Source organism: Neopelma chrysocephalum, unplaced genomic scaffold (genome assembly GCF_003984885.1).
Source record: "Neopelma chrysocephalum unplaced genomic scaffold, ASM398488v2 Primary Assembly neopelma1_168, whole genome shotgun sequence".
NCBI lineage: Eukaryota > Metazoa > Chordata > Aves > Passeriformes > Pipridae > Neopelma > Neopelma chrysocephalum.
Genome location: NW_020897830.1, coordinates 67,355 through 92,134, shown reverse-complemented (window position 1 = coordinate 92,134; position 24,780 = coordinate 67,355). Strand labels below are relative to the sequence as shown.

The window sequence follows — 24,780 nt, the reverse complement described above, 5'->3', positions numbered from 1 at the left end:
CTGCCTTGCCTTGGGCTGGGCCTGCACGGGAACAGCGGCCCAGGGCTGGCCACGGCACCAGCAGGGCCCTGATCTCCCAGCAGTGACGGAGCCCTGAGTTCTGAAGAGCACACACAGGGCCCTGCTTCCCAAAGAGTCGCCCAGGACCGATGGATCCCTTCCGTCCCAACAATCACAACAGGTCCTTGGTTTCCTGGCATTGACAGAGCCTTGATTTCTGGAGACTCATGGTTTACTGGTTGTCCAAGACTCACAGATCCCTGGTTTCCCAGGATTGATGGATCCCTGGTTTCCCAACACTCACAGGTCTCTGGTTTCCCAGGATTGATGGATTCCTGGTTTCCCAGGGCCCACAAGTCTCTGCTTTCCCAGAAGTCACATGTCCCTGTTTTCCCAAAATTCACAGATCCCTGCTTTCCCAAGACTCACAGATCCCTGCTTTTCCAAGACTCACAGATCCCTGCTTTTCCAAGACTCACAAGTCCCTGCTTTCCCAAGACTCACAAGTCCCTGCTTTCAAGGCTCACAGGTCCCTGTTTTCCCAGGACTCTCAGGTCCCTGTTTTCCCAGGACTCTCAGGTCCCTGGTTCCCATTCGTAGGTAACAAACCCACAAGTGTTCCTGTGGCAGAGTCTGTTTTCCAGGGATTCCCAACACGCCCCTGTGGGTGTGCAGCCCCCCTGTGCAGGGTGGGACAAGGATAACAAGGAGGAGCTGCTGCAGATTGTGGCAGGAATTGCCCAGTCCTTGCCCATCCCCAGGAAACCCTCTGGATCTGCACAGGATCCATGTGGGATGGAGAAGCAGAGCTCTGGCTGGGGCACAACACCCAGTCCCTGTGACAGCACCCAGAGCCCTCCAGAGCCTCTTCCTGACTCCCAGTTCCCTCCTCCCCTCTCTTTTCCAGGAATGTCTCACAAGAGAAGGACACCCAGACACAAACCCAGCCCAGGACAGCCCGGCCCCGATCCCGGGTTTGCAGCTCCTTGGCAGTGCCAGAATTTGGGAAATCAGCCCCTGTTCCAGCAGCACCCCTGTGTGTTCAGTTCACAAAGGACACGGAGCAAGCTCCTGCTGAGGTCACTGGAATGTCACACGGCTTCCCAACACACCTGGACAGTGTCCTGGCCCAGGGGCCGGGGAAGGAGAGAACACAACCAAAGCATCCTGTTCCCAGGGAAAATCCAAGCCCTCAGTTCCTACCGAGGGAAAAGAGCCTGAACCGACTCCAGAAACTGGGAAGAAAAGGTTCTGAATTCCAAAGGGCAGTTTACTCCCAATACCCCTTCACTGGATGAAGTCAGGATCCTGGTGGGAAGAGCAGCAGGAGCTCTGTGCACCCTGCTGACCCCCCCAGAACAACAGGGAGTCCCACACGGATCACAACCACTATTAATGATAATTATCAAGAATAGTTTCACTCCAGAACACACAAATACCTGTGCATCCCACTGAAAGGCTAAAGGAAGGAATTCTGATTCCAGTGGGAAAGGAGCCAGGAGAAGCCCACTTGGATTCAGGTCAGTGAGGAAGCAAAGGTTTGCAGTGAGGAAAACTTCCTTCCCTCCTGATTCTGGTTTGTTTTTTTCTTTTAATAATGAAGTGATAATAAGTTAATATTAATAAGTGGTAATTTAATAACAAACCTCTGATGGTCCCTGTACATTGTATTTTTTAATCATTTCATGACAGACCACTTCCCTCAGCCCGTGATTTAACGAGTGGGGGGAAAACTAGTGCTGGGTTTGGAACTCATTTGAAACATAAAAAGGAACAGAAACAGTCACCAAAGCAGGGAAGCAAAATCCACATTTCTTTTCATGTTAAAAACCATCCAAGGCTGAGTCTCCCCAAGCTCCTGAGCTCTGGACCTTTGCAGATTCCAAACTAAGGGGGCTGGGATACAACTACTCCCCGTTTTCTGAGCACTTGGTGACTGCTGCCAGAATTATCTGATTATTCACAAAGTCAGTTCTCTTTCCCTCACTAATCTCGATCTGAGGGAGCCTGCAGCACAATTTAATGCCTTTTTCCTCATGTTTTGACCCCTAAATTCCATGAAATCCCACTTCCATTCCGCCAGCACATGGAGACACCAAAGGGTCACATTCCTGTGTCAGCACTTTTTTTAAAGGGAAGGTAAAACCTGATTCCTTCTGAGGGTTTGGAGTGGTTTTAATTCACATCATTCCTGATTTTTCAGGTGATTCTTTGGAGCAAGAATTTAGGAAGTGAAAGCAAAGCCCTGAAGGCACAAGGTGGCAGCTCAGGTACAGCCCAGGGACTAAAGGTCACTTGACCTCCAAGACCTTCTTCAAGTTCCAGGAACAAGCAGCTCTTTGGAAAAACTTGGGCCAAGTTGCTGAATTTTCCATTAAATCTCAGAATATCCTGAGCTGGGAGAGACTCCAAAGGCTCATCCAGTCCAACTCCTGGCCCTGCCCAGGACATCCCAACAATCCCACCCTGCCCCTCAGAGTGTTGTCCAAATGCTCCCAGAGCTCTGGATCAGGATCTGGAATGTTGCTGGGACTCTGAGGAGGGAATTTGGGGCTGGTCCTGACCTGGAAGATGCTCCAGCCCTTTCAGCACCAGCCACATTCCTTCCCTCACACGAGGGGGTGAATCCCTTGCTGGAGAATCCCAGCAAATGCCTCACAAATCCTGTAGTTCCCAAGCTCCTGCAGGGTTTGTGTTGCACAACAGCAGGAGAATTCCAGCTGGAATAGCTGGAAAAACCAGCAGTGAGAGGAGTGAGGAGCAAGCAAGTCCAACCCAACTCACATAGCATGGAATCAGGGATTGGTTTGGATTGGGAGGGGCTTTAAAGCCCATCCAGTGCCACCCCCTGCCATGAGCCCAGGTTGCTCCAAGCCCCATCCAACCTGGCCTTGGACACTTCCAGGGATCCAGGGGCAGCCACAGCTCTCTGGGCAACCTGGGCCAGGGCCTCCCCATCCTCACAGCCAACAATTCCTCCAATATCCAGGATGTGATGAACACGGGGTTGATGTGCTCTGCCCTGTGCTCTCCATTCCCATGGGAACACCAGGATTCCCTGAGTGTCCTGCCTGGAAGCTCAGCACTCCTGCCAGGGGGAACCACCAGACCCAGCTCCACCTCCTCCCTCAGAGGAGTTCTGCTCTGCTGTGACTGGGAAGAATGGAAGGAAGGCTTGGAACTTTCCAGAAGCTGCTGCAGCCCACGGGGGAGCACAAGGGAGCGGCCCAGCAGGTCCCAGGGTCACCCCATGTGCACAAACTGCCCCTGAGGAGCAAGTGCAGGCTCCAGAGGGAAGCTGAGAAATCCAGGACCAAGTGTGAGCCTGGGAAAGGGGGAGTGAACAGACCTCAACAGAATTTGCTTGGGAAACACAAAAAATATTCCCCCACTTGCTCTGACATTCCTTCAGCAGCTCGGTGTGTTTGGAAGAAAAAAGGGAATAAATAAAGGAAACCTTGAGAAAAACGAGTCGTGTTTGTGAACTGATTACACTGATGGTGACCCACGGAAACAGAACCCACTTTTCCAAAGGGAAAGGTGACACTGTTCAGAACTGCTTTAGGATACAACACATCCAGCAATGTTTTCTCCCTTTATGGATCCTGCTCAGGACCCTCCCCATGAACACCAGGAATCAGGACAGGAATTAGAAGATGAACCTCAGTCCCACCTGGGGTCCCCCACTGGTGCCCCACGTCAACCACTGCAGGACCCCAGGCCCTCAAACACTGAGATCCAAACTGGAATTCCAGGCAGTTGGAGGACACATCACCTCTCCAGGGAGTTAAATCCACCAAATGCAAAGTGAAGTCAGAGCTCAGCAAACAAATTCCCCAAGCCCTTCACTTCCTCCCCTCCTGACACAGCTCTCCTGCTCCACCTCCCTGCTTGGTGGGGATCTCTGTCCCCCCCAATGGCTGAGCATCCTCTAATTATGCATTAAATGAGCCCCCAATTAACTGGCTGACACGGTTCCAGCTCTGCTGAATGGCCACAGCTCCTCCCCTGGCCACTGGACACGGCAAAGCCCCCAGGAAATGCCTCCAGGAATCAGCTCCAGTCAGAAATGGGCAATAATTTACAGCCACAACTCCACAGCCCTGCCAGCAGATAAAAACAATTATAGTAACAGAGAATATCCCGAGTTGGAAGTGACCCACCAGGATCAGAGTCCAACTCCAGGCCCTAGTGATGAAAACTATTTTTTTTTAATGTTAAAATGCTTTTTCTTAGGACAAAAAGGGAGCCCAAGCCTCACTCCTCAGTGCTACACTGATCAATTAATAATTGTTACACCACTTCAAGTGCCCAAATAACACAGAACCTGGACTTTGCATTTCATGGGTGGTTTGCATTCGTGTCCCTGAGAAAGATAACATGGATTCAGAACCCCTTCCTGTGGAATCATCCTCAACCACAGGATGGGACTCCACCTGAAGGCTCCCACAGGCCCCACCGTTCCTAGGAAACCCTGGGCACAGCCTGAGCACTCCTGGCTCTGCTGGATGTGGAACCTGGAAGAGCAGCAGTGCAGCTGAGGAATGCCCCAGCAGGAGGAGGAGGATTGGGTCCTGCCTTCTTCACCCACCAGCTCCTCCTGCTCCCAGAGCAGCCTCCTTTGTGCCCAATCCCGGGATGCTGCCTGGGGAGGGCCCTGCCCTGCAAACCACAGCTCTGGGAAGGGCAGCAGAGCTGCTGCTGCTCCCCCTGAGTTCCAGATCCAACACCACCTTCCAGCAGTGCCCACAGTCACAGAGCACACTCTGCTCCCATTTTCTCCCTAGGAAGAGTTTCACTGGGTTGTGTTTGGGTTCTTTGTTGGTTTTTTTCGGGGTGGTTGTTTGGGTTTGTTTAGTTGGGTTTTTTTTAAAGCAGATCCCAGGGAGAGTTAAAGGCCCAGGAAAACACAGCTGCCCTCTGCATCCTGCCACTGAGGGCACAGAACCTCGAGCAAGGGGGAGGTTTGGGAAAGAGCTGATCAGAGCTGCTCCCTTCCCATGGCCCTGGGAGCCCCTCCAGGGGATGCAGAGGGAGAACCTCCCTCACACACCTGCTGATCCCTTTCCCAAACCTCCCTCCTCACCAGCACATCCCTGCTGGGTGTTCACAGTTCCAGTTGTCTCCATCAAAGGCAACGTTTTGTTACAGCCTCCAATCAGCCTTTCTCATGTGCATCCTGCTTTAGCACTGACCAGATCCCCAAAGATTCCCACCTGGCCAGTGACTGGAATCTGAGCTCCCTGGCCCTCTGGGCTGCTTGGCCATATGAAGTGGAAAAACAAGGTAGTGAATCTTGGCAAAAACGTTTCTATTTTTGGATAATCCCAGGCTTTGTGTTCAGTTTACACCAACTTTTATGGAAAATTCCACTTCAGCCTCCTGTGCAAGCTCCCAGCCTGGAAGGTGTCTGCACACCAGCTGATCCAGCTGCACCACCTGCCAGACTGAGCAGCACAGCTCCTTATTCCTTTGGTCTGAAAGGTGGATACTGCCAGCATTCCTCAGCTCTACTCCTTGTCAGAGCCCCAGCTCAGTGTTCACTGGCAAAGGTGAAGCTGGAGGAATTCAATTCCTGAAGCACACGAGTGTAGGAGGCACCACACCCCGAGAGCAGCCAGAGAGAACCTGAGCGAGAGGGGACTGTTTCACTGTACACAAAGAGTATCAGGGTGGTATTAACACAGAACTGCAACTCCTGGTGTAATCCTCCAGATCTTTGGTTCCCAGAAAACCCTGGTGATCCAGACAGAGGCAGAGGAGCAATCAGAGAGAACCAAGGCAAACACAACAGCAGTTTGGGACTTGGTTCGCTGAAGCTGATGCCAAAACTCACTGACTTCAACAAGATCAGGATCAAACCTTGCCTGAGCTGTCCCAATCCCAGTAAAGGAGTGATGGATCTGCCACTGCAGCCATGGCAGTGCCAGGACTGTGCTGGCAGTGCCAGGACGTGGATCACGGGGTGCCCACTGTCACAGCCCTCAGTGACAGCGAAGGCACTCGGCAGCACTGAGCTCTGAGCTCACAGACAGATTTAACCCAACCTGCTGCACTTGGCACATGCACGACCACAGGGCTTTAAGGCACATTTCTGGCACTTTGCAGTACTTGCACTGCTTTTCAGACTGGGCAGGTGACACAGGGGTGTCTGGGAACTTCTACCTTTCGGATCCAGGCCTGGGGGCCGCTGTTGGTGAGCTCGTCCGAGGACAGGATCTGTGCCCCAGTGCTGCCCGTGAACTGGCCAGGGATGGAGTTGGACTGGGCCCAGGCATCAATCTGCAAAGGCAAAAGCACAGGAGAGACCAAAATAAACGTCTGCACCTTCTCCTCTGCCACTCTCCGTTGTTCCTCAGCACTTTTCATGCTGATTCCTCATTTACATTCAGCAGGTTCATTAACAGTTGTGAGCAGGTGCTCCCAAAGTCTGAGTGGTCACCCTGAAGCCTGAGCTCCAAGTTTAGTGAGTTTATGATCTCCTTATCCTCAAAATCCAGTGCCAGGAAGTGCATGGTTTCATGAGTTCCTTAGCCCAAAATTCGGTGTCGGGAAGCGCAAACCAAGGCAGGACTTTACGAGCCCATCGACCGCTTCCCAAACGTGTTTGCTCAAACAGGCCAGAGGGACCAGCTGGGATGGAAGGGAAGCCCTGAGTGCCCCCCAGCTGCCCAGCTGCTGCTGGCAGCCCCTGCCATACCTGCTCCTGTGCACGGTTCAACATGCACATGGCCTCCAGGTCGAAGGAGTTCTCATTGAGCCGTTTCTGGGCCATCGCCCGGTCGTTCATGGCCGTGGTGATGTCCACACACTGGGGAGAAAGAGAGCACTTGTGAAGATACATCAGAGCACACCAATGGCCACTGGGGCTGGGAAAAGCTGCTGGAGAATAAGTGCTGCCAATACTGCAAAGTGGTTTTACACAACAAGTGGTTTGTTTGATAAAGAAACAAACAACGCGACAAAAATCCTGGGGCCACTTAAATCCACACAGGGTGGGCTTTCCTAAGCAAATACAGACTCTAAGTGTAACATCACCTGTACACACTAAATATCCAACAAGTTGTTTTCTAAGAACTATTTTGGTCACAAAACAATCTGCAGAGAAGCATTTTCCTGTTCAATGGCATCTTCTTCACCAACAGAATTAAACAAGGGACAGGAGGAGAGGGAACGGCCTCCAGCTGTGCCAGGGGAGGCTCAGGTTGGCCAGGAGGAGGAATTTGTTACTGGAAAGGGTGGTGAGGTCTTGGCAGGGGCTGCCCAGGGAGGTTTGGAGTGCCCAGCCCTGGAGGTGTCCCAGGAAGGCCTGGCCGTGGCACTCAGTGCTCTGGGCTGGGGGACAAGGTGGGGATGGGGCACAGGGGGGATCCATGGGCTGGGAGGGCTTTTCCAGCCTCAGTGATCCTGGGATTCTGTAAAACCAGGCTGGGAGCTCATAGAATTCATTGTTCTGGAAAGAGTTCTTTCCATCTGTGCTGCTGAACTTCAATAAAATTTAAAGAAAAGTAAATGTGAAACTCCATTGTGGAGTCCCTTGGGTGAGAACACAGAGTGGATGAAGGAGCTCACTGGAAACCTCCCCTCTGTGGGGTGAAAACATAACCCATTGTGGCTGGAGTACAGCTCTTGTCTAAAATCCTTGTGCCTTGCTCCTCTAGAGGATGTGCATTTTATGGATCTTTCTGTCTGGAAAGGAGAAAGGGAAGAAATGGAATTTCCTTGGAGCTGTGACAGACACTGGCAGGGCTGGGACTGTTTGAGGCACAGGAGAAGCCCAACAATCAGAGCAGCAGTTGGCACACACAGCTCGAGGGGAAGGGGCATTTTAACTTCATTTTAATTGGCTCTATAAACCCCTTTTCTCTCCTTTGTTAGTCACCATCTCACACACTGTACAAAGGAGGAGAGACTCATTTAGGATTGACTCAGCTGAACTAAACAAACACAGTTAATCCACACCCCCCTGGCCCAGGAACCAGGTCAAGAATTAACTAAATACTGAAAAGCAGTCAGAGACAGACATGGGTTTCTACAACTGCATCAAACACAAGGATTGGTTCTGTGCTCTGTTAAATCTGACTGCAGATGTGGGATTTTTTGTTGGAGTTCAGGATAAAGGGGTTTCTGTGGTGAAGATCATTGCTGGAGCACCTGGCACTGACCAAGACAGGGTTCAAATCCCCCAGGTCCCAGTGTCCCTGGACTGACATCAGTGCTTATTTATTGTCACACAGAGCACAACCGAGGCACAAGAGCAATCAAAATATTATCTCAAATCCCCTTACAAGTACATTAAAATGCCTGTTTGAAACACACACTGGCTGAGTCAATAAATTTCCCTGACATGCTCAAGTAATTCTTGAATTTTCTGTTTGTGGAACGGGTTCAGGAGATAGATAAGAGTTCTTCTACTCACCAAAAGCTTCAATCCAGCAATACACCCAGGCATGGGAGCAGCCCAGGAAAGCAGCCTGGCACCACTGCCATGCCAAACCTGGGTGTTAGTGCTTTACCAGACTGGGGCTCTCAGCACATTCCCTGGGCACTCAACTCCCAAACACTTCCCAAAAGGCCGGGCACCACCGTGGGCACCAGCAGGGCTCTGTGCTATGCCAACACACTCCATGGCAGCTTTGGATCTCCAGCAAAAATATCAATCTCTGCTTGAAGTATGAGAAGTTGTTATTATTGAGCCAAGGCAAAGGGTGGCAGTGCAGTGTTCCAGTGTCCCCCAGAGCTCTGCCTGGCCAAGCCTCATCCTCCACACCTTCCCCAGGAATCACAAACCCTGGAGCAGGAAGGATGGGGCTGGCAGGGGACAGCAGGTTTTTCACCTGCTCTGTAGGTTCCCTGACTGCATTTCCTGCATCTTTACATCCCTTGAGCACCTCTGCCCAAGGCACCTGGGATGCTCCACCCTGGAATCCAACACTCAGCTCCACACTTCCCAACACAGCTCCTTCCTCACAGCTTCCTCTGCCTCCTACAGACATGCTGAGCCTCCAGATGACTCCAGACCTTTTCCTCCATCTCCTGCCACCACAAACAACTCTGCTAAGAGCCTACAGGGTTATTAACCAGCTGTGATACACTGGCAGGCTCATTTCAGACTAATGCAGTAACTAAAACCAGAGCAATGAAAGCAGTTGGCTGGTTTGTCACATCAGTCCAGACTCGTATCAGAACTGTCACAATAGTTCAGAATTAGGAACAATGAATGGAGGGAAATTACATGTGAAACTTTTTAAGGATCCAAGCACACTCCCCCAGGCAAGGAGCTGATCTGCCTCATGCTGCTCAGAGGGAGTCACTTCCACCTCAGAGTCCCCACAAACATTTTAAAAAATCAGGCAGAGAAGCAACTCTGTTACCTGTCAGACTCCCTGGAGGAACACACAGGAATTCTGCTACTGTTTCCCACTTAAGCCTTGCCAAACCCAAGAGATGGGACACTCTGAGCTAACGCCCCCTGAAATCACCCTTAACACAAACCAAGTTAAGGTAAATGCAAATAAAAATATTTATTTACAAATATAAAAGCAGACAACATAGTTACAGGCATTTATAAACATACACAGGACAGAAAGGAAAGTTGTGTTTCACATATTTACTCCAGTGAAACTGGGAATGACCTTCTGCACAAACATCTCAGGGTTTGCCTCACCAGTGGTGCCTGAGAGCCCAAACTGAGGGAACAAGGAATCGGGTGCCTGACCATCAAATTCCAAGGTATCCCATGAAAATGTTGGGGAAGTTACACTCTCTGGGCTTTTGGTGCTGTAAAACACCCAGAAGAAAAATCCTTCTGTGCTTCAATTGTACAGTACCAGAAAGTTCTTGAAAAACAAAACACACCAAGTGAAGAGATGGTTTTGTCAGAAATGGAAGGAAAGGTTTTGGTTTTGGCTTTGGAAGGTGAGAACAAGGTTTCAGGTGCAGTGAGGTAACAACAACTTAAAGAAATTAACATCTGTCTTAAATATTAAATTTACTTAATTACAAAACCCCCACAAAATGTTCTCTGGAAGAAATTTCAAGGGGAAAAACATTTGCTCTGTATTTTTTTGTTTATTATCCACACAATTAGATTGTCCTTCGGAAGGTCAAGTGCAAAACAGCCACGTGAGCAAACCTGCCTGGAAAGCTAGAAAATCAATAAACACATCCCGAGGAGATGGTGGGTTTAAAAGCACTTACAATTTTCAATGGATTACATTCCAGTGTGATGCTGTTACTCTAAGATCAGTGGGACAATTTAAGCATCATTACATACATTACTGTCAAAGTCTCCAGGTGTTGATTAACCTCTGCAGGAAACTCAACAAGGAACTTTTTTTATCTCTTCCAGCTAAAGTTTCAATTCCCTGGAGCCCAAGGAGTCCCCAGCTGACCAAAGGCCAGGGGTGGGACAGGCTGCTCCCAGCCCTGCCCCCGGGAGCATCCCAGCTGCAGAGCTCACATCCCCAGCTCACTCAGCTCTTAGGTCCCACCTTTTTAAGTGCCTTTTTCGTTTTCCCAGACTGCAATTTGGTCCCAGCCTGGCCAGGTAATGGTTTTGGCTTTCTGATGTGATAGGCTCTCCTTGCCTTGCTTACCTCAATGGCTGGTTTGGGGAACACATCGTCCTTGCCGTCGTCTTTGCCGCCCTTGTCAACGGGAACCCACTCTCCATAGACACTGTCTGCCTCCTTCTTCCTGTGCTGGGACCCAGAGGACACAGGGAACTCCTTGGACAGGCTGACCTGGTTTTTTGGTTGGGGGGGTGGTGCTGGTTTTATGCTGGGAGTCTGAAAGGCAGAAAATGGCAGGAAGTTAAGAGCTGCAAACACACACGACTCCCAAAGTGATTCCCTGCAAACACTCGGGGTTCAGCTGCCACAGGACACTCACCCTTCTTATTATGGAACAATAAACTACAATAATTATAATAAATCAACCCACACGTGAGCAACAGATTGCACTCTAAGAGAAGATGAGAAATCACTTAAAGCAACTTCAGTGGCCCCAAACCTCCCAACCCTCCCTCTCCCAGCTGAGCCCGGCACAGAGAGAACAACCCTCATCTGCCACACAGGTATTTTGGAGGGAAAGCTCCAAGGGAAAAAGTCCTGGGCAGCCAAAACACTGGCTGGGATCAAAAGCTTTGCATGACCAGACAGAGCACTTCTCAGCATCTGGTTTTCCCATTTTGGGTTAGTTTTCAGAGCAGCAGGAATTCCCAAGCACATTCCATCTATGCCTTGTTTTCCTCAGACACTGTTGGCAATTCCTGAAGAACCTGCACAGATCTCTGCCAGGTTCCCTCCCAAGAGGCAAACACAGGTGGCAACGTGGGATAATATTGGATAAACGCCAAGGAATAGGGATGGGAATAGCTGTCAGACTGGAATGGAGAAAGAACAACACTAAAAGGGTCAAAGATGTGGCCAACAGGCAGAGCAACCCATCACCACCACAGAACATTCCTCTCTGGAGCCTGGAAGAATTCCAAGGTTTCTTGAGTTTCATTGTACCCCTTTCTAACAGTACAATATAAAATCTCTTTCTACCTTACACATGTAAATATGTATTACTGCTTATTTTGTGCACACCACAAGGTACATGTATTTATACACAAGAATAGCATTGTTATTTCTACTGTTCCTTCTAATATAATAATCTAATGTTATTTCTATTTTCACTGAGCCCATTAAATACTTTTCTAGTGCTTTATACCCTGCAAAACCACAACAGACTTTCATGGGCAGGAAAAAAAACCACCCCAAAACTAAAACTGGAAAAACCACCACCTAAAAAAACCCCAAAAATCAAAAAACCAAGAGAAGTTAAACAAAGCTAATCGATGCTTCAAAACATTTAATCCCAGATGCACTTCAACAAACACTCCTGATGTCACCAGGATTATCAATTTAACCTTGGTGAATCTGGGAGTGTTTCTTTAAATTGACAGAGAAACACTCCCAATTTCACCAAGATCATCACCTCCTGCTGTATTTCTGTAAAATAACTTGCATTATTTGAAAAGAACCACGGTTTAAAGCACTGAAAAATCAAGAAGTACTCACACTTAAATTGAAGAAAATAGGTTTGGGCTCGCTGAGCTTGAAGGGATGGTTGTAGAAAGGTCGTTCCTCCTCCTCCTCGTCCGACACGTGGGGTTTGTTCACGATCACGTCGTCCGTGCTCTGGGCAATCTTCTTGCATTTCTGAAAATGAAATGTCAGCTCTGAGTGAACCTGCACTTTGCACCCAAACACACAAAGAACATTTCGACCAAAAGAAATGGTTTTCTTTTCTGAAGACGACAAAACCTTTCAGTGAGGGCACCAAGAGATGGACTTGGGATGGGCCACACAAATTATCCAACACCAGGAACTCACTGGGTGCTAACTCGGGACCTCGTCAGGAGCCACAGCTTCCAGATTCCTTCTGGAATATTGTGGGGTTGGGCCAGCGATGCAGGACACCCCCATTTCACTGAATACAGAACACAGAGGTGCTATGGGGATACCACAGTCAAATCGGGAGAAACCTCCATGGGAAGAAACAAAAAAGAGAGGAAAAAAAGGACAAAAACCAAAAAGAGTTTCCAGAGAGGTCATAATTTTATAGTTCTTTCCTGATTTCCCAGCACCTGGACTGTTTCTGCAGCCAATTTTGATTCAACAGCAGACAAACATCATCCAGCAGATTCCCAGAGTTAAGGTAAAGGAGGGCCAGGTTTGGGGCTTCCAGATTAGCACAAACTACTTTGGATCTTGGTCAGGGGACGTGAAAAACCACTCCAGGTGTGAGCACAGGGCACCTGCACCACCTCAGCTTTGGACTGTCCCTCTGCTGCCCCCGGCCCAGGGACAACTGGGAGAGGATTTCTCAGCACTTGGACATTGCTTCATCTCAGATGTTATCTCCAGAACTGTCACACTGATGATGCAATTAAAAAAAAAAAACACATAAAAGCACTTCTGTATTCCAAACTCTCTCCAGTTTCTGGGGGAAGTGTCCAAAGCCAGGTTGGACGGGGCTTGGAGCAACCTGAGCTGGTGGAAGGTGTCCCTGCCCATGGCAGGGGGTGGCACTGGATGAGCTTTAAGGCCCCTCCCAACCCAAACCATTTTATGATTCCAAAACAACATCAGAACCAAAAACTAGAAGTGAAAGCTTTGGGTTTCATGAACAGGAGAGCAGGGACAGACACCAATTTGTACCAAATGAGAACAGAATCAGAACTAAAAAAAAAAAAAAAGCAAAATAATTGATTTCATGCATTTCCATGGAATTAAAAACATCAGTTTTAACGACTTAAAACAGACTTGTGTCCAGAATAAGGGCTCAAAAGGGTGGTGAGGCCTTGGCAGGGGCTGCCCAGGGAGGTTTGGAGTGCCCAGCCCTGGAGGTGTCCCAGGAAGGCCTGGCCGTGGCACTCAGTGCTCTGGGCTGGGGGACAGGGTGGGCATCGGGCACAGGGGGGATCCATGGGCTGGGAGGGCTTTTCCAACCTGGACAATTCTGTGATTCCAAACCCAAAGCAGCTCCCCCATGACCCGAGCACACACTCCCTCAAAGCCCAGCTTGGTTAGGCTCAGGTTCAGAGCTGCTGCTCTCCCTCACCTCCGTGAGCTCCTTGAGGGTGTCCCGGGAGGATTTCTGGTTGGCTTTGTCGTCCTTCTTCTGGGACAGCAGAGGCATCAGGCTGGGGGGCAGGGGCACCCCTGACTTCGCACACATGGCGGCCGCGTTGGCTTTGGCGATTTCCAGGAGCTGGGCCTTGTCTGAACAGAGGCATTTTGTAAAGGAGAGTGAGGATTTTATACAGGTTCTTCTTTTAATAATAAAGAAGCGTTTCTGGCAAACTGAATGAGATTTTACCCACACTGTGCTTCTATGATGTTCTGTGAAAATCACTGTTGGTGTGAACTACAATTATGTGCAAAATTGTTAATAAAACAGTATTTTGCTTTATTAGGGAGTCCTGTGGCCCTGGCACAGAAATAGGGCATGGAAATAAATTAAGCCTCCTGCCAGTTTGCAAATAAATGAGTTACCACCCTCTGGTACTGGCAGGCTCCCAGGGTAACTCTGAGGCAGGACTAGGAGGATCAGAACCTCCAGTCCACCACAGGAAAGCTCCTCACACACTGTACAAGAGCTCAGCTCCAAATTCAAACCTTCTTTCTCCTTCTGTAACTCACTACCCAAGGAAACCCCATGGTCTCTCTTTCCCCGAGAACAGAGAAAAGATGCAGCTCATTAGGAGTTTTTCTCTTGATTTTTTAATCTTTTGAGTCTGGGGTTATTTTCAGAAACAAATCTCCCTTTCCTAGAAGTTCTTACCATGGGAAAGAGGCAAGACAGAGTCCTGGGAACAGCCAGCAACAGAGCTTGGGACTCTCCAGTTGGCACCTAACTGACCTTTCAGGCCCAATCTGTTCTTACCCTCCACAGTGCTCCTCAAGGCTGCTGCACGCTACCTTTGCACACAAGCTCCAGAGCCCAGGTACAACCTGCTCCAAGGACACTTCCATCCAAATGGAGAGCAGTGATTCCACTCCAATATGGAAGCTCCTACTGGAAGTCACTGCCTAAAACTAACGCGCAGAACGACTTCCAAGGAATTCCTTCTGAACACTGCAGGGATGTGTTAAAGGCAGGCTGTGCAGACCGACCCACCCTCGTCCACCCCGGAGCCACCAAAAATGAGCCCTCACTCACCCAGGTCCGTGAGACGTTTCGGGGACCTGCTGGAGAACTCGGAGGACCTGGAGCGGCGCCGATCTGGTGACCTGCTGTACCGCCTTCGTCCCGAGGACCTTGACCGCCGCAGCCGGATCGGGGACCTGCTGGAGCTCCGTCTCCTCCCTCTGGATCTCGATCTCCTCTGCCGAAGGGGCGTCCGACTCCTGCTCCGCAATCGGAGCGATATCCTACGATCTCTGGAATCTGATCTCCTCCTCCTCCTCTCGGTGGATCTGGATCTATTTCTCTGAGACCTCTTGCGCCTGTCCCTGGATAAGGAGCGTCTCCTTCTGGATGCCGACCGTGACCTGCTCCTCCTCCTGTGCCTTGAGCGGGACAAGGAGCTGGACCGGGAGCGGCGGTTGGATTTGGATCGCGAAGCTCTTCTCCGTGTCGCCGACCTGGAGCGATTCCGCCTGGAGCGAGAGTCTGTGTCGTATCTCTTGGATCTGCGCTGAGAGGACCTGGAGCGCCTGCTCCTGGACCTCCGTGAAGACTCTTTGTCCGCTGCCTTCTCCACGGATTTGGACTGACTCCTTTGGCGAGCGGTGGACCTGGAGCGCCTGCGCCGGGACCTCCGGGTGGACTCCTTGTCTGCTGTCTTCTCCACGGACGTGGACTGGCTCCTTTGGCGAGCGGTGGACCTGGAGCGTCTCCGTCGGTACCTCCGGGTGGACTCTTTGTCCGCCGCTTTCTCAACGGACGTGGATCGGCTCTTCTGGAGGGCGGGAGACTGTGAGCGCCTGCTGACAGACCTCTGGGGAGACTCTTTGTCGGACGCTTTATCAACAGATTTGGATCGAGATTTTTCACGTTCAGAAGACTCGGAACGTCTGCTTTCAGGGACAAAGGAAGAGTCCTGTTCCTCTGACTGCTCCAGAGGCATGGAATCCTGCTTATCCTCATCTGCCAAAGAGGGCTCTGCATCCTCACCCTCCTCTTCCCCGCTGGAAGACTCTGACTCGTGCTCCTCTGATGACGTGGAGTCTCTTTGTTCAGCTGTCAAGGAGGGCTCTGCATCATCTCCTTCCTCTTCCCCAGTGGTAGACCTGGACTCAGCCCCATCGGGGGATGCAGAACGTCTGTGCTCAGCTGTCAAGGAGGGCTCCACATCCTCTGCTTCTTCACCAGCGTCAGACCTCGACTCCTGCTCATCCGACGACGTGGAATCTCTTCGCTCAGCTGCCGAGGAGGGTTCCACGTCCTCCGCATCCTCACCAGCAGTAGATCTCGACTCATGTTCATCTGAAGATGTGGAGTGTCTACGTTCAGCTGTCAAAGAGAGCTCCTGATCCTCTGCTTCTTCGCCTACAGATGACCTGGATTCACGTCCATCAGGAGACACAGAACGTCTGTGTTCGGCTGTCAAATCCTCTGTTTCTTCACCAGCTGTGGACTCACGGTCATCAGAAGACGTGGAGTGTCTACGTTCAGCCGTCACAGAGGCCTCCCCATCCTCCCCATCCTCCCCGGCAGTGGACCTCGACTCGTGCTCGTCAGAGGATACAGAGTCTCTTCGTTCAGCTGTCAAGGAGGGTTCTGCATCCTCTGCCTCTTCCCCAGTGGTTGACCTTGACTCGTGCTCATCAGAAGACTCGGAGCATCTACGTTCTGTTGTCAAAGGCTGCTCCAGATCCTCTGCTTCTTCCCCCGCGCTTGACTCCTGCTCTTCAGGGGAGGTGGAACGTCTCTCCACATCATCCGTTTCTTCATCTATGGCAGATTTCCGGTCGTGGCCCTCGGGGGACACAGACCGCCTGTGTTCAGAAGTCAAAGAGGACTCCAGACCCTCTTCCTCCATGGGAGATTTCAGCTCATGACCCTCCTGATAGGAGGATGTGGAATATCTACGTTCAGATCTCAAAGAGGGCTCCAGATCCCCAGTTTCTTCTCCAGGGCCTGATCTCACACTGTAGCCATCTGGAGACACAGAGCGCTCACCTTCAGGCAGCAAAGAAGGCATTGTATGGTCCACTTTCTCAACAGGGATGGAATTCAAGTCCCTGTCATCAGGGGACATGGAGCCTCTATCGTTCAGTGCCAAGGGTTCAAGACCATCTGCTTTTCCAACACTGGTGAATCTCAACTCCTGCTCATCAGGAGATGCTCCATGTTCATTGTCAGGTGCTGGAGAAAGCTCCTGCCCATCTGCTTTCTGAAGAGGGGGGAATTTCACCTCCTGGCTCTTGAAAAACAAATGGTCACGTTCAGATGCCAAAGCAGAATTCGCACCCTCTGCTCTCTCAGCGTGAGTTACTCGTGGTTCATACCCCTCAGGGGACAGAGCGTGTTCATTTTCAGATGTCACAGAAGGTTCCTTGGCCTCTATTCTTTCAGCTGGGCTGGACTGCAGCTCCTGACCTTCAGGGGACATGGGACACTCACCCTCAGACAAAGACAACTCCTGCACCTCTGTTTTTCCAACAGCTGCAGGCTGCAACTCCCGGCTGTCGGTGGATATTGAACTTTCACTTTCAGATTCCTCCCCTTCTTCTTTCTCAGCGGGACTGGATCTCAAATCCTGCCTTCTGGGGGACACATCGTACTCGTCTTCAGACAGGAAAGAACACTCCTGCACCTCTGGTTTCTCAGTGTAAGCTTGGAGCAGCTGCCTCCCCCCGGGAGATGCAGCATACAGGCTGTCTGAGATGGCAGGGGGCTCCTGCACTGCTGTGTTCCCAGCCAGGCCAGGCTGCAAACCCTGGCCCTGAGGGAAGATGGAATATTCACTGCCAGGGGGTAGAGAAGGCTCCTGCGCCTCTTTTTCAGCTGGGCTGGCCATCACCTCCTGGCCCTGAGGAGACACCCCAGGCAGCACAGAGCACTCCTGCTCCTCTGGTTTTGCAGCCAGGGAAGGTGGCAACGTGTGATGTTCAGCAGCCACAGCATAGTCACTGTCGGGTACCACGGCAGCCTCCTGCACTTCTGCCCTCTCGGGAGAGCTGGACCTCAACTCCTGGTGCAGCCAGGACACGGTGTATTGGCTGTCAGAGCCCAGGGCAGGCTCTTGCATCTGGGCCTTCTCAGCAGAGGGTGCCTGCAGCTCCTGGCTCTCGGCAGACACCAAACTTCTCTCCTCAGCCATCTGGTAAAGCTTCCGCAGCTCCGTTTTCTCCGCAGGGGTTGATGTCAGCTCCGGGCCATCGAGCCCTATCGTGTGTTCATTGTCGGACACTCCAGAAGGCTCCTCTACCTCAGCTCTTCCAAAAGGGGTGGATGGCACCTCGTGACCATCGGAGGCAACCGAACATCTGCTTTCCTGCACCTGTATTCCATCGTGGGCAGATGCCAGCCTGTAGCTGTCAGGGGAAGCGAGGACTTTCAGTTCAGATGAATTCAGCATCTCCACTTTTTCAGCAGGGACAGGTCTCAGTTCATGACTATCAGGCAACAGGACAACCACCTCTTCTGATGGCAGAGCAGTCCCTGGGGGCTGCAGTTTTTCAGGTGTGCTCACTGATTCCCCATCAGCAGACACAGAGAACCCACCTTCCAGCGAGAGAGGAGACTTATGGATCTCCACTTTTTCAACTGCAGCAGATGCCAGTTTATAGCCTTCAGTGAACACAGAGCACCTGACCTCAGACGCCACTGACAGTTCTGCACCCTCTGTGCTCTCAAAAGAATTGTACTTTGCTTTGTGGCCATCGTGGCACATGGGAATCCCGCTCTTGGAGAGCACCAAAGATCCCGCACCATCTATTTTTCCAGCAGGCAGGTACCTCGACTCGTGCGCTCCTGAAGATCCGGAGCAGTCAACCTCAAGGACTTGGGGAAGTGTTGGGCCGTCCAAACCTTTGTCAACAGATGATCTGGATTCATGAACTTTAAAAGAGGACACTGAAACAAGGTCATCAGAGATCTCAACAGGACCACACACAGACGTGAGGGAAACATCTGCAGCCTTGACTTTTTCAACAGATAAATATCTTTGTTCATTTCCATCCGGGGTCTTGAAGGACTCGTCTACAGACAACGAAGGTTGGTCTACTGCTGTAGCAAAGCTAGATCCTGATCCATGTCCATCAGGAGACATGAAGTATCCACTGTCAGAAGCCAGAGAAGACTCCTGGCCGTCAGGGATCGCAGGGCGGGGCCCTTCAGGTGCCAGGGAAGGCCTCTGAGCTTCCACTGCTCCGGGGCTGGCAGCCAGCTGGGAAGATCCATGTTCAGGTACTTGCGGAAACTGCGGGAGCTCTGTTTGCTCACCAGGGATGTGTCGCGAGTCAGGACCATCAGACGAGTTGGAGAGTGTGCCTTCGGATGGCACAGAAGAGTCCTGAGCTTCCACTCTTCCAGAGGATGAGGAGATAGTCTTGTAGTCACTCCGAAGTGACGGAGGAAGCTCTGGACCTTCTACTTCTCTGAGAGGGGCAGTTCTGGACACATCTCCATGGGATGTGGAGAGACGGAATTCTGCTGCTGAAGAAGTTTCTATATCTGTCCTTTTTTCAACAGATGAGGATCTTGACTTGGGTGTGGAATATGGAAGTTCAGGTAGTGGTGAAGACTCCAGAGCCTCTGCTTTTTCAGCTGATCCGTTTTCAGATGTCATAGAAAGCTCTGAATCCTGTGTTTTTTCCACAGACATGGATCTCAATTCCTGGTCGTCTGGGGTTTTGGAGGTATCCAATTCAGATATGGCAGAAGACTGCAGATCTCCTGTTTTTTCAACAGAGGAGCTTTCCTCAAGGTTATCTGATGTTTTGGAAAATCCACTTCCATATGACGGTGGCAGCTCTGGGCCGTTTATTCCTTGATCAGACAAAGACATTGACATGGGACCATTGGAAGATTTGCCTTCGCTTCCAACAGAAGACTCAGGAACATTTTCAAGACCTTTGGTTGACTCCTGAAGTTCAGATGACTCTGCATGTTTGCTGGACTTTGATGACGACAACTTATTCTCTCTTTTTTCTACAGATTTGGACCTTGACTTGACGCTGTCAGAGGACTTGGAACGTTTCCGTTTGGACTTTTTTGAAGACTCCTTGCGCTTTTTTTCGACAGACCTGGACCTGGACTTGTAGCGTTCGGAAGATTTTGAGCGGCGACGCTTGGATTTACGTGAGGACTCCTTCTTTTTTTCCACAGATTTGGATCTCGACTTGTACCGGTCCGAGGACTTGGAGCGCTGACGTTTAGACTTCCGCGACGATTGCTTCCGATCTCTCTTTTCTACTGACCTGGATCTAGACTTGTAGCGGTCCGAGGACTTGGAGCGTTGTCGTTTCGACCTCCGCACAGACGCCTTCCGACCTCTTTTCTCTACGGACCGTGACCTGGATTTTGACCGATCAGACGAACCAGACCGATGCCTGAACCTCCAGGAGTATTCTTTGCCGCCTCCCTTTTCTGAAGACCTGGATCTAGATTTTGAACGGTCAGAGGACCTGGAATGTCTGCGGCGGGATCTCCAGGATGACAACCTCTTCTCCACTGACCGGGATTTAGACCTGTAGCGGTCAGAAGACCTGGAGCGTCTGCGCCCAGACCTGCGAGAGGACAGTCTCTTTTCCACTGACCTGGACTTGGATCTGTAGCGGTCAGAGGACCTGGAACGTCTGCGCCCGGACCTTCGGGAGCTCAGTCGCTTCTCCACGGACCTGGACTTGGACCTGTAGCGGTCAGAGGACCTGGAACGTCTGCGCCCGGATCTCCGAGAGGACAGTCGCTTCTCCACCGACCTGGACTTGGATCTGTAGCGGTCAGAAGACCTGGAACGTCTCCGCCCAGACCTTCGGGAGGATAGTCGCTTCTCCACGGACCTGGACTTGGACCTGTAGCGGTCAGAGGACCTGGAACGTCTGCGTCTGGACCTCCGGGAGGACAGTCGCTTCTCCACGGACCTGGATTTAGACCTATAGTGGTCAGAGGACCTGGAACGTCTGCGCCTGGACCTCCCAGAGGACAATCTCTTTTCTGCTGATCTGGATTTAGACCTGTAACGGTCAGAGGACCTGGAACGTCTGCGCCTGGACCTCCGCGAAGACACTCTTCTCTCCCTCTTCTCCCCGGATCGGGATCTGGATTTGGAATGCTTTTTTCTGGACACCGAATAGTTTCTGCTCCTGGAACGGGCTCTTTTAGAGGTCAAGCGCCTGGAAGTAGAGCGCGACCTTGACTTCTTCTTCCGCTTCCTAGACCTGGACTGAGACTTGGAGCGGCTCCTTTTCTTCTTTGAATCATGTTTTTTCTCACTGCTTCTATGGCTGCTTTTCTCAACCACGTTCTCCAGTCTCATGAGAGTCTCCTTCATTCGTGCTGCCACATCGGGTTGCACATCAGATGTTTCTGAATCTCTTTTCTCCGAGTCCTCTTCTGGAGTTGCTTCTTTGACATCCTCAGCCTCTGGAATGACTTCTGCCTGGGCTGCTTCTGCTTCGGTCTCAGGTACTGGAGCTGCTTCCAAATCTTTAGTCTCTGCCTCCAACCCCACGGCTGCTGCATCTTTCAGCTCTACATCAGCCTGAGGACCTGCTTCCAAATCTTGTGTTCCTGCCACAGGAGTAACCGTGGAGTCTTTTTCCTCTGCAGCATGTGAAGAACTAAAAACTGTTTCTGCAACAGGCTCAGATGGTTGAGTCTGCTCTGCATCTTCCTTCTCAATCAGCATATCCTCCACCTGTTGACCCTGCACTCCTTCTGCATATGGTACCTCTGCTGTCACTGTGTGTTCCAGTGTTGTTTCCAGATCCTTCACATCCCCTGGTTTTGGAACTGCTTCAGAAGACTTCAGCCCAGCTGCACCCAAGATTTCTGGAGCCTCTTCTGAACTCTTCCATTCTGCAGCAGGTTTTACTTCTACAACTCCCTGCAGCTCTTCTGGCTTTTCTATGTGCAAAGATTCTGGAACAGCTGCTGAAGCATCATCCATGGCTACCTCAAGCTCTCCACCTGTTCCAGAACCTTTCACCTCTACTGTTGCAGGCTCTCTCATGCTCTCCAACCAACTCACTTCTCCAGCTTCTGGTGCTGGTTCCAAATATTTTGCTTTCTCCATTTCTGAGGGCTCATGTCTTTGCGTGCTGGTCCTTGTTCCAAGCAGATATTCTGCAGTAGGTCCCTGAGTTTGCACATCTGTCAATTCTGCCACATTGTTTTCTTCCACTTTGGGCAAAGACTCCAGTACTGTTGTTGAACGACCTACTATTTGTTCCTGAACAGGTTTTGAACTGGTTTCTAAAGCTTGCACAGGTTCTACGACTGCTTCTCTGCTCCTTGCCTCGGCTTTGCTCGGATCTTCTGGAGCGAGTTCAGAATCCCTTCTGTCCCCAAGCACCTCAGTTTGTGAGGTTCTGGCGTGTGCCATGACCTGAGTCTGTGAAATGATGGAACTCTGTGTTTGGTTTGCACTGAGAGGTTCTCTCTCTGCTGTGGTTTGCCAGGGCATCACTCCTGACAACGCCTCTCTAGTTGGTTCCACGCTCTCACGCACAACCACAGGTTCAGGAGTCCTTCCTAAGGCAAGTGCTGGACTTGCAACAGCCCCACAATGCACAGCTTGTTCTGAAGGTTTCACACCTTCCCCTTGCAAGGACGGTGAAGCTGCTGTGAAAGCCACTGGTCTCAGGACTCCTCCCAGACCTTGCACATCTTCCTTCTGCAAAGACGGGGCAGGTGCCAAACCTCTCACGTTGGATTCACCCTCAGGTCTCAGCAGTGAAGTACCTTCTGAGCCTTTTGCTTGTGGACTTCTAAGCCCCTCTGCCACGTGGAGCTGTGGAGCTGTTTGCTGGACCAAGGTCTGTCCTGTGGCTGCGGGTTCTCCAGCTGCTCTTCCCCCTTGTGGCTCCGCAGCCGCGCTGGCCCCTGTGGGTGCTGCTGGCAGCGTGGGTCCCACTGCTCTGTCCACACCCCTCGTTTCTGGGAAGACTCCACGCTGCAGGAACACTCCTGCTGCCCTCGGCACTGCTGCAGGAGCTGTGGGACCTTCCACATTTTTGCCTTGCAGACCCTCATGAGCTGTAACACCCACAGGTCCCATGGTTGTTTCCGAAGCTTTCACATTTTCCATAGCTGGTTCAATATCCCTCATTTTTGTGACGGCTCCTGCTCCTGGGGGTGTTTTGGCACTTGGTATTCCCACCGGGACCACAGGGCTGGCTGCAGATAATTTAAAAGGATGTTGCAAAGGTACATGTGCTCTCAAGACACTTGAACTCCCCATGGGGAACGTCATGCTCAAATTCCCAGCTATAACCGAGGGCTGCTGGGCTGGCTCCAGAGTTCTGCTCACACCCCCCAGTTCCAAAGGTCTCTGCACACTTTGCACATTTCCCATATGCACACATTTTTCCGTTGCTTCTGGAATTTTCTGTACTTGTCCAGCCACAGCCACGTGAGCTACTGTCACAGCACTGGGATCTGCCCAATTTGCAGATGTAGGAATTGCTGTCCCACCACTTGCCAAGGTCACGGACTCCGAAGCTGTTCCTAAGTCCTGTGCTCCCCTCTGAGACACTGATTGCAGAGATGCTTCCGGGTAAGGCAACACCTCCATGGCCTCGGGCCCGAGAGCTGCATCCAAAGCTTTTACCTCCCCAGTGCCTGGAGGTTTCAGAGTAACTTCTGAACCTCTCAGTGCTTCTACTGAATCTTTCTGAAACTCAGATTCACTGGCAATTCCAGATGGGACGTTGGACCAAGCATCATTTCCAGTATCAACAACACTGGCATTAATAGCTACAGGATAAATATTTCCATGGGACTGCTGAATTTGTTCTTCATTAGTGCAAATCGTGCTGTGAGCTATACTGGTATTTTCTGGGATATTAGACTGGCTGCTTTCTAAATTAAATGGAGGATTTGTTGCACACAAAGTCCCCTCCCCACTTCCAAGGTTTTCTGCGGATTGCTGGGAATCAGTTACTGAATGAGAAACAAGTCCTAAAGCTTGATTATCAAGCCCCTCACTCGCTGCTGGGCACAGCTGTGGCTGCAGGTTCCCAGCCAGGCTGGGCTCTCCCACCCCTCCCTGCTGGACATTCACTTGGGAGCCGGATTTCTCCAGGAGCAGGTGAGGAGCCGGTGGCACCTCCGCAGCTTCTCCGGGACGTGCACCCAGCTTGGCTTCCTTTGGCTGCTTTTTATGCTTTTTCTCTTTCTTCCTTTTCTTCTTCTTTTTCTTCTTCTTCTTGCTTTTGTGCTTCTTGTTCTTCTTTGCTTTTTTCCTAGGAATTTCATCTTCTCCAGTGGAGCTTCTTTTTGTAGACTGAGTACTATTTTTCACAGTATTTTTGTCTACATCTAGAAAAAATGATATTTTCCTTGTAAGCATTTTTAAGACTGCATTTTAAAAATTCCTTTAGACTACCGATGAAGAACATGGGCAGAAGCACAAAACAATTACACTTGCAAACCCTGCCTGACCCACTGAGCCACCACACACCAACAGCACACTCTCCTTTTCCAGGTCTCCTCTCTTCCCCTCAGGAGTCACCTAAACTAAAAACAATTATTTCCTCTTCCAAAAAACTACCCAAATCTTCTTGTTCAACAACACAGGTCTAGTGGGAACAGGGCTCTTTCCAAGAAGTATTACAGAGTGGTCAGGGTTGGGAGGGACGTTAAGGCTGATCCAGTCCCACCCCTGCCATGGGCAGGGACACCTTCCACCAGCCCAGGGTGCTCCAAGCCCCGTCCAACCTGGCCTTGGACACTTCCAGGGATCCAGGGGCAGCCACAGCTTCTCTGGGCAACCTGGGCCAGGGCCTCCCCACCCTCCCAGCCAGCAATTCCTTCCCAATATCCCATCTAACCCTGCCCTCTGGAAGTGGGAAGTCATTCCCTTTAAAAATGGAAGGAAGGACAACCCTGGGAACTACCATCCTGTCAGTCTCCCCTCTGTGACTGGGAAGATCATGGAACAGATCCTCCCAAAAGCTCTGCTGAAGTACATGGAGAACAGGGAGGTGATTTGGGACAGTCACCATGGCTTCACCAATCCTGTCTGACCAACCCAGTGGCCTTCTCTGATGGAGAAACTACATCAGTGATAAGGGCAGAGCCACAGCTGTCACTTATCTGGGCTTTTGTAAA

At 50.9% G+C, this 24,780-nt stretch overlaps 1 protein-coding gene across 3 annotated transcripts in view; it reads right to left on the bottom strand.

The window, feature by feature from the left end:
• SON (SON DNA binding protein) overlaps window positions 1-24,780 on the bottom strand; it is a 36,415-nt gene that overhangs the window by 5,364 nt on the left and 6,271 nt on the right. For 2 of the 3 annotated variants that reach the window (XM_027701816.1, XM_027701815.1), the window contains exons 3-8: window positions 14,716-23,988; window positions 13,615-13,775; window positions 12,069-12,209; window positions 10,599-10,790; window positions 6,701-6,811; window positions 6,166-6,282 (exon numbers count right to left, since the gene is read on the bottom strand). In XM_027701816.1, coding sequence (XP_027557617.1) covers window positions 6,166-6,282; window positions 6,701-6,811; window positions 10,599-10,790; window positions 12,069-12,209; window positions 13,615-13,775; window positions 14,716-23,988 — 9,995 coding nt within the window. Of the gene's footprint in view, window positions 1-4,875; window positions 5,235-6,165; window positions 6,283-6,700; window positions 6,812-10,598; window positions 10,791-12,068; window positions 12,210-13,614; window positions 13,776-14,715; window positions 23,989-24,780 lie in introns of those variants that run through there. The other variant, XM_027701818.1, reaches the window with a different exon arrangement.